Raw genomic sequence first — 9,921 nt, forward strand, 5'->3', positions numbered from 1 at the left:
CTTGAGAATTCTGCTCTCCAATAAACATGACTGCAGGATATTATTGATCCAATGGAGTTGAAGAGATCCTGCCTCGTGCTCCTGCAAATTTTACGGTCTTGTAGAGGTGCTTTTCATCATTACCAAATTAAAATCATCAATGTGCTCTGTTGTATCCTAGAGCTAGGATTCTTGAGAGTCATGGGCATGAGTAACTTGCTTGTGATAAGACAATGCGCATGAAAATTAAGAAATTTAATAGCTAGCAACAAATGAATGTTTAATTATACAGGTGTTACGATAGAATGATATCTTGCGATTCTAATGATTTCTTCCTTCCTTACTTGGGCTGCTTCTTGTTGATGTTGTATTGTATCTGAAATCCAGTTTTAAGTCTCGACATCATTTAAGTTCTACAATAATAGTTGAAAAAACGTATGGTGCCAAAAAAAAAAGAGTACAAGACCACAAAAAAACTTATTGTGAGTTGTCCTGTTCAAGTTTCTTTCTTCTTTGCTCTTCAACTTTGTTCGTTCTTTGCCGACCAAGTCTTGCAAGTACTTATCTGGATGTTTTCCAAAACCACCGACTCCAGTCTGCATGGCTTGGCAGTCTGATCTGAATCCTTTCTCCGAAACATCACGGTCGATCGTAGGAAGCCTTCATCATCTTCTTTGGAAGTTGGGCATTTTTATGGAGAACCCAAATAGGAAAGCAACCGCTGCTACACTCCCAAGAAGTTGTGTCTGAACCCAAAGTAACTCCCGACGAAATCAGCCACGACCACACCGGTGTCAAGTTTATCCCGTACATCTCCAAACTGGGAAGCAGCCAAGCCGTACAGGGTCCATGAAACAGGGCATATCCAATAATACCATCTCCACCAAACAGGAATTCTCTGTAAAATGAAGCAGCAACTTTAGTGGATATACTTTTATGAAAGACCTAGCAACCATCGAGATCTCGGAGTCGGAACTTACAGGTCATGGAACAATAAATCCACAGAAAAGATTTCATATCGAATAGAAGGCAAAGGAAACTATTGAAGCAATGTTGTGGTTGGGGTCAAGCCTACTGCCATCATTCCATAAAATGTGAAGTACACCAATGCGAAGTACGTACATGAAGAACATGTACTAGAAGAATTTAGCTGCCGTCCATTCAAACCCAATCATTGCATACACTATTATACCATAAATCAAAGACTGCATCAAGATATATGGAATGCCGATCGCAACCTGCAGTTCGGAAATGGTGGTTAGAGCCAAAGAGGCGGAAAGCGGCACCTGGTATGATCCAGCTTTTATCACACATGTGAAAAAAAAAAACGGTTTTTTACTTCAATTTTTAGAACCTCTCGATGGAGAAGCTCGAAAGGAGGATAGGTAAGGTAAGGTGATGTAAAGTAAGCATCTGTCCAAATGCATACGGCAAGGTTGATTACATTCCAGCGGCTCTCTCTCTATAAAATACGGTTCGTTCGATAGCTACAACTGGCTGAACGGACGAAGAACATTGTAACCCAACGAAGAGAATGGCAGCATTCATGGAACCCATTGCATTAAACAAATCCTGCTGCCTATCCCTGCAATATAAAATAGTACGTATAGGCACACTGAGATCATTCTAGATCGAAAATAGAGTTAAAAAGCTTGGGGTAAGTGTAGTCAGCATCTACCTTTTAGTGCCAAGGTCCCAGAAAGTAGTCCCCAACAACAAGGCTATAATTGCCGTGAAGAAGAACCTCCTTGATTCCTTTATCAAATTCTTGCTCCTCCTGAAATGGAAGATGCAGATACAAGTAAAGACATGCTAGCTACATCTATTAGGAAGAAAAGGTCCGAAGCAAAAAAGTTACTCACATACAGTTTAGATATTTTGTATACTTCGCTGAGCCTGAAATCAAGACCTAGTTTCTCTTCTTGGGCCAATGTAGTCGCTTCCAGCATCCATGTGGCAGGATTGTGACCATTCTTTATCTTGCCGACACCATCAATCCCCTTGATAAAATAAACCAAAAGACATTGTTAGTTGTTCTGTTGAGCTGAATCTTGCAAGGTAGTAAATCTTTCTTTTTTTTTCTTCTGTGTCTCGCCTCAAAATAATTGATAAGATATTAAGATGGCAAGCATGGCGCCCTAGCGGACCTACATACATCTCTTCTCCTCCTCGCTTCATCAGGAAGAGCGGCAATCAAATATAAAATGTATTAAAGTTGTGTCTCATTGTACTTCAGTTCGCATATACAAACAAAAAACCAATCAATCATAGCTTTCCTTCATCTCATCAAAGGCTTCAAATATATCGATGCTCCACGGCAATCGTCAGCCTCTTTCGTTGCGCGGTCGATAGTCCATTCACTCCAGGTAATCCAACAACCGTATCCCTCAATGATGTCAGCTCTACAAGTTCCATGACCTCTTCAACGAACATCTGTGATCGATAGTTTCAGTAGTCGTTCCATGCATTAATGAACTGAAAAGGAATGTAACTATTAGGCTTTCATTTATGTAACAAACCTTTCTAGTTTCCTGCACAGGTAAGCTCTATCTCTGGAACATCTGTTCTTATTATCTTCGGAAAAAGCCCAAAGACGAATATATCGCATGCAGAACTTAGCATCTGTGGGATCCAACTTGGTCGGTAGATGGGACTTCCACACACTAACATAGGGGCCAGATCTTTGTTCTAGTTTTGTTCCAAATGTAATAATGATGACATGATCATTTTTAACCCTTATCAGAGGCCTGAGTGGAAGCCGTATTGGTGTCTGTATGTCTCTGGAATCTTGAGTTGCTAAACACATATATGACAGTAACAGTTTAATGCTGATGAGCATTGCTCTCTTCATATGGCATCCCGAATGCATGTAAATATATTTCTAAGTTATCCTACTTTCCAATGTGGCGAATTTCGCTCCTGAATCCTGTTCAACCCTCCTCATAGTAGCCAAAATAGTCCACATTAAATCTATTTGATCCTTTTGGATCGAACAGGCTCTTCTCATCTTGCAATCCAAGGTTCTAGTTGTCGAATTCTTTATGCTCTCCCTTAGCTAGAGTCAGCATGCCCCTCCTCACTCGACCGTAAGTCGGCAATCTCTCAAGAGCGGCCCACTTCAGAGCCTCCTCCTCATCTTTGTCCCGCGAAGGCAATGAAAAGATCTCATCTTCATGCCTCCAACGTGAATTGTTGCCTCCATGGAAGCCACCGGAAAATTATCCAACGCTGACTTATTCCTTCCGGCAGCCAGAAGAAAAGCAAAACCAAGGGAATGTAATGGCTTCCTTCTACTTTTCTTTTAAGCCAACAATCCTCAAAAACTCAAACAAAACTCGGAGAATCTTTGGGATTATGAGGCCTAATCTTTGGGATTATGAGGCCTATAATTAAGGACTTAAAGAAGGAATAAATTAAAAGGATTAGCTTTTAAGTGGATGAGAGGGGAAATGGTTTATATAGATCTAGGCAAGCACGGAGGAGAGATTGGTGGCTTTGATATGTTTGGAGGTTGAACACAGGAGAACTTTTGTGAGATTTGAGTCTCTTGATCACAAAGCTAGGCGTCCTAGAATTTCCTCAACAACCATTTCCAAGCCAACTCTTCTCTTAGAACATAATGCCCTTTTGCCCTTTTATTTTGGCGCCGTTGCAGATATCGTGCTCATTATTTTTTATCATATTATTTTTGACTAAAAGCTAGAATGAAATCCACACGAATGAGACTTGCATTAACTAATTTGAATGCATCATCAAGCTTCCTTCTGAAAAGAAGAAGAAGAAGATAAATTAGACTAAATGAATCCACTCTGGAAAAATTAATGGATTAATCTCGTAGTGCCGTGCCAAAACAATTGATTGCCAAAACATAATGGAAACAAACTTGTCATAAGAAAAAAGAAAATAGAAGGATAAGCCAAATCCAAAAGATTATAATTCAAAAAAAAAAATCTAGTACAACAAAAGATACACATTAATAACGGATCGATTTAAAAGCAAATCAACAAAGAAAGAAAGATTAACAACGTTCTAAACAATTATTAAATCAAATAAAAACGTAAAAATGAATTTATTAGATAATAGATTTTGTAAGTGCATGATCTTTTTTAATGTTAGTTACTTAGTTATTCTAAAAAGAAGTCATCAAGAATTATAAACTGGTTTACTTAACTTAGGCTATACAGCTGTTGGGGATTGAATCTTGCAACCCGTGGGTTTCGAATTTTGTGTGGGAATGATTTGACCTTTTCATGTATTGATTAGGTATTTAATGATTAAAAGATCAATTTAAAATTGTGAGAAAAGGATTGGAAAAGTTTGACCTATATCACATCTTTCCTGAAGAAATATAGATATTTAGTCGGCTAATACACTAATTTATATCAGCTACAGCTAGAGATAAAAGCCTAAGATTTTTATATTTTGTGATACTTGTAAGTGCTTGAAATTGATAGAGATCGATATCTTATTTTTTCCCCAACCCATCCATGATTTTTTTTTCTCCCCAGTCAATACACCCATCCGTACCGAGTTGCAAAGCATTACCACTGTTGGTGGAAAAATGGACCACCCCACAAATGTAATTATAGCACCCAAATCCATCAGCAAGCTCGAGCTCATCCTAAGTGATGGAGCTCTTCCGCTCTCGAGCTCATCCTAAGTAATCGGGTTCTTCCGCTCTCGAGCTCATCCTAAGTGATCGGGCTCTTCCGCTCTCGAGCTCATCCTAAGTGATCGGGCTCTTCCGCTCTCGAGCTCATAGACCAGAGAGCCGAGACCAGAGAGCCGAGACCAGAGGGCCGAGACCAGAGAGCCGAGACCAGCAGGCCGAGCCCATGCCTTAGCCAAATATCCAATTTCCACCTAACCCTCTAAGGGACCTGACAACTCCACTATAACCTGCCACTATCTCCAAGCCATCAAGGCATAAGATCTTCGCAGGTATTCGGCACGACCTGCCATTAATGCACGAGACTCTTTCAAGTCTCCGATGCACTCAGTCATTTAATGAACACGGCCCAAGACGATCTCCGGATCACTGAACCATCAGAACGTATGGCTCTCCCTGACCGCCGGTTCATTCGGTAATAAATGCACTTACCATCCACGGACCCCAGGCCCACCACAGCCGGCGGTTCAACCACTCCAACAGGTCCGATCGACCGTGACAACTCCCTGATTCCGGTCTGATCCGGTCCCGTTCTCCATTACGCCATTAATGGGCCAAATCGTGCCCAATTATTACAAAAACAGGACAAACCTCCTGTCACCTCCCAGGTAACAAAAATCCTCCTATAAAAGAAAACCTGGGGGGAAAAGGGAGGGAGGACAACAAAAAACGGAAACAAAAACAGATCCCCGGGACTGAACCCTCCGGGAAGCACAGACGCAATTGAGGACATCATCCTCTTCGTCTTCTTTATCTTATCCAAATGTTCTTGCTGTCTTCTCCATATACTCTCTTCCCTGCTCTCTCCACATACTTGCCCCCTCTGACTTAGGCATCGGAGGGCCGGCGCCGGGGAGCCCGGCCACCGGTTTTCCTTGCAGGACTTGCACACCCCCCCGCAGCGGAGGACGCAGCCGGCCGGCGCACCGCCGTCCGCCCCCTGTAGCAGCGGAGCTCCTCCTTCCCCGGCTTCGCGGCGGCCTCCGGGTCCAATTTCCAGCAACAACCACCAATGAGGCACAATTGCTTGTGTGCGTCTACGACTATCATACCTGCTTAATAAATTAAGTGCATGCCCTGGACTTCATCAAATTATCCTGCCCTTACCCAAAGGCCAAAAAAAAGTCCAGTCATCCTTTCAAATTGTCCTTCACTTACCCAAAGGCGAAAATAAAAAAATCCAGTCATCCACGGCGGAGGGGCAACCAACGCCGTCGAGCGCTCTGATCTGGGTTCAACACCAGTTCCTCCATAACCCGACTTCTCACAGGTTCAGTGCATGAGTGATCTCATTTTCTTGTTTGGATCCTGAATCAATCCAATTGTTGACCCAAGGGATTATTTGGGTCGGATCGTATGGATACGATCTAGTTCCAATATAAAAAATTGGATCTTGATCGGGTCTGAATCGTTCATAGTAGTAATGACTCCTAATGGTTAATGACTGAGAGAAGTATTGAAGTTAGCAGATCTACCCGACCATTTAAAGATTGGTATACCAAATTTGGATCAGGTCGATTAATTAGATCAAAAGATCCAAATTAAATCTTGATAACAATCAGATCAAAACAAACCCGATCAAATTAGAGCCCAATAAATCTAGGCTCGATCTAGAATGTGGAATGGTTCAAATTTAGAACCTGACCCGATCCTATAAATCCTTAAATTAGGTTTGGACATAAATATCCGCAAACTGGTTGAATTGGATCATGAGTTAATTCAATCCATTTGCAGCAGTAATTCACAGTTTAATTAATCTCACCTATTTTTCATCAAACAATCTTACAAGGCTAAAGAAACTTGAAATAACATAATGTTGTCAAACAAAACAGAACAATTCCCCTTTTTTTCCTCCGAAATTTAGAAGGGCCTCTCTGTTGTTCTCTCTGTCCTGTTTCTTTCCAACGTCTGGTTGCTCATGTTGTTTCAAATTACCTCTACTGCAGTCCACCTCTTTTCCGTCGTCCGACCCACCATCAAGCTTTTCCGTCATGAGCATCAATACCTTCCTCTCTATTGCCCCTGGAAACCGTTCTATCCTCGGCCCCGAACAAGCGGTGTAGTGATGCTGGTTGACTCGGCAATCGGCCACTCTGGTTGAGCTCGATGGAGACTGGCGGTGGAAGGCCGACTCGGCAATCGACGCATTTACCTTGAAGATCTCCAAAAAAGTTGGTTGTATAGGCGGAAAAAAATATTTATTTCATAAAATTTGGATACGTGGATGGGCTAGAATATCCTGCACGCATGCAGATCACATCCTGTCTGTGATCGTCTGGAAGTTCGAACCTGATTGCGCGCTTTTGAACGCGTCAGATGGTGGCTCTCGACCGCTTGGGCAGCGGCGGCGCGGTGAATTTTAATTGGACGGTCTTTGTGGGCGGCCCTAGGGCACGTCACTCCCGACGATAAAAGGACCCAACGTGGGATTAGGAAAAGGGAAGAGAGATGCGCAGGCCGAAATTTAAAGATAAAAAACGGAAAGAATACGAGTCGTTCTATTTTTTATTCACCGTCCGATCAAAAATAGGTGAAGTGGGATGCATCCACCAATGCCCCGCGAGGATCCGAACCCGACTTCTCATTCTCTCTCCCCAATCAGTGCACCCATCCATTCATTTCGCTCCATCCAAATTAATACCCTTATCACATCCCTCTTCCCCCTCCGCCATCAATGGCTGGCACAGGGGAAGACCGCCAAGAGCAAGGCAGTAGTACTCCTCTCCTCCTCAGACACCGCGCCGGCGGCCGATCCCTCTGCTTCCTCTCCGCCGTCGCCTCCAGCTTCCGGCTGAAAACGACGGTGTGGGCGGAGCTGGGCGGCTCCGTGGGAGACCTCGGCACCTACATTCCCATCGTGCTCGCCCTGTCCCTCGTCAACGGCCTCGACCTGGGCACCACCCTCGTCTTCACCGCCCTCTACAACGCTGCCACCGGCCTCCTCTTCGGCATCCCCATGCCCGTCCAGCCCATGAAGTCCATCGCCGCCGTCGCCATCTCCGAGTCCTCCACACCCCTCTCCATCCCGGAGATCATGGCCGCCGGGCTCTCCACCGCCGTCGTCCTCTTCCTCCTAGGCGCCACCGGCCTAATGTCCTTCCTCTACCGCTTCATCCCCGTCCCCGTCGTCCGCGGGGTCCAGCTCTCCCAGGGCCTCTCCTTCGCCTTCTCCGCCATCAAGTACATCCGCCACGACCAGGACTTCGCGGCCGCCAAGTCCGGCGGCCCCCGCCCCTGGCTCGGCCTCGACGGCCTCCTCCTCGCCCTCTCCACCCTCCTCTTCGTCATCCTCGTCACCGGCTCCGGCGGGGACGAGGAGGACCGGGATCGACAACGGCAATTCGAATCCCCGCCTCACAGCTCCGCCCATCGCCCTCATGGCCGCCGCTGGAAGAGGTCGTGCATCCCTTCCTCGAGGATCCCCGCCGCGCTATTGGTATTCTTGTTAGGGCTGGCCCTCTGCTTCGTTCGAGACCCATCCATCATCGGAGACCTCCGATTCGGGCCTTCGAAGCTCCAGATCGTGAGGATGACGTGGAACGACTGGAAGGTGGGATTCTTGCGGGCGGCGATCCCGCAGATCCCCCTCTCGGTGCTCAACTCGGTGATCGCCGTGTGCAAGCTCTCCGCCGACCTCTTCCCGGAGCGGGAGGTGTCCGCGGCGGCGGTGTCGGTGAGCGTGGGGCTGATGAATCTGGTGGGGTGCTGGTTCGGGGCGATGCCGGTCTGCCACGGCGCCGGCGGGCTGGCCGGGCAGTACCGGTTCGGCGGCCGGAGCGGAGCGTCGGTCCTGTTCCTAGCCGTGGGGAAGCTGGCGCTGGGGCTGGCCTTCGGGAGCTCGTTCGTCAGGATCCTGGGCGAGTTCCCCATCGGGATCCTCGGGGTGCTGCTGCTCTTCTCCGGGATCGAGCTGGCCATGGCGTCGAGGGACATGGGCACCAAGGAGGAGTCCTTCGTCATGCTCGTCTGCGCGGCCGTCTCCCTGACGGGGTCCAGCGCCGCGCTCGGGTTCGGCTGCGGGATTCTGCTCTACCTTCTCCTCAGGCTCAGGGAGCTCGACTGCTATACTCTCGCTCTCGCAAATCGTGGTGGTGGTGTCGCTGCTCAGATCGGGGAGCAAGCTGGGGTCTAGTTTGCATGTTTCAATCGCCGGTTACAAGAACAGGAGAAAAGGCTCGGCCATCAATCTTGATTTGTCCTGTTATTTCTATAATAGCGGTGGTTATGGTTGATCGGAATCAGTATGTTCCCCGGCCGTCTCCGTCTCCGTCTCAAAAATAGGCGCTGTGATGAAGTTACATGCGCTGCCACTTGTATGTCCGTTCCAAACCAAGTCTATGACCCTTTTTCGTAAGCCGGATCATCACTTTCCGATCCCCCCCAATCCAGCACGAACTATGGACGTCGTATATTCGATCAAATTCATTAGCCGGTCCTCTTTCACATGCATCTTTCCTCAACCATGTTGTATATTGTATTTGTTTTCTGAATTAGGACCATGCAGCACAAAATGAGGCATTGCTATTTAGTTTATTAGATCTAACGTATTTGTTCTTCACGTTCCGTCTCGCTACAAGAAATCGCCAAACTAGAATTTTGTGGATGCAAGGCCTCGACATGGCCCCGAGTTCGAGGCCCGCCCGATCGAGCCAACTTCAGAATGGGCTTTGGGTCTTGAATGCATCATTGATCTTTGGGCCGGAGTTCAGCCAACGCTTCGCCCAACTGGAAGTCCGAGCCCAAGGAACAGAAACCATAGTCCGAGGAGCAGAAAGCTGGTGAACATCTTGAGGTCATTGCACTTCCGCTTCCGGCTTGTTTGGCCAGGCAGTCGATTCTTCTATTTTGTTTTCTGTCTGCTTCTCCAAATCATTGAAGCTACTACTAGCAGTTCAATCTATCAATGTCTAAGTAATTAAGTATGAAATGGAAAATAAGTTTCATATCAGATCCAATACTTTACCGTAGATTTTGTTTTTCAATAAAAAAAAATCGTCTCTTTCTTCCATTACTACACTTAATTGTTACATTTCATATGTTTGATAAAACAGATGTTGTTAGAGGTATGCGTTCCGCTTATGACTTACCTGCTGTCTCGTTAAGGCCATCTGCTTGTCTTCACCAAATTTTCTAGCATGAAGACCCCATTCTATGCTTTTGCAGGTTTTTTTTTTTTTTTCAATAGCTATAATGTTCTTCAAATTATTATAAAATTCTTGAATTTTCTTTATTTTTCTATTGACCAAATAATTTTTGAACTATTCTCCAAAAAT

The 9,921-nt window shown here is 45.8% G+C and overlaps 1 protein-coding gene and 1 pseudogene across 1 annotated transcript; one reads left to right on the top strand and one right to left on the bottom strand.

Annotated features, from left to right (window-relative positions):
- Positions 1-703: 703 nt before the first annotated feature.
- On the bottom strand, positions 704-2,172 carry LOC103721653 (annotated as a pseudogene).
- Positions 2,173-7,249: 5,077 nt separating this feature from the next.
- On the top strand, positions 7,250-9,596 carry LOC103721064 (molybdate transporter 2). The gene is made up of 2 exons (XM_008811100.4): positions 7,250-9,049; positions 9,121-9,596. The coding sequence occupies exon 1, from the start codon at positions 7,323-7,325 to the stop codon at positions 8,778-8,780; it is 1,458 nt and encodes a 485-aa protein (XP_008809322.2). The 5' UTR covers positions 7,250-7,322; the 3' UTR covers positions 8,781-9,049; positions 9,121-9,596.
- The last annotated feature ends 325 nt before the right edge of the window (positions 9,597-9,921 follow it).

The sequence above is a fragment of the Phoenix dactylifera genome, chromosome 11, assembly GCF_009389715.1.
Source record: "Phoenix dactylifera cultivar Barhee BC4 chromosome 11, palm_55x_up_171113_PBpolish2nd_filt_p, whole genome shotgun sequence".
NCBI lineage: Eukaryota > Viridiplantae > Streptophyta > Magnoliopsida > Arecales > Arecaceae > Phoenix > Phoenix dactylifera.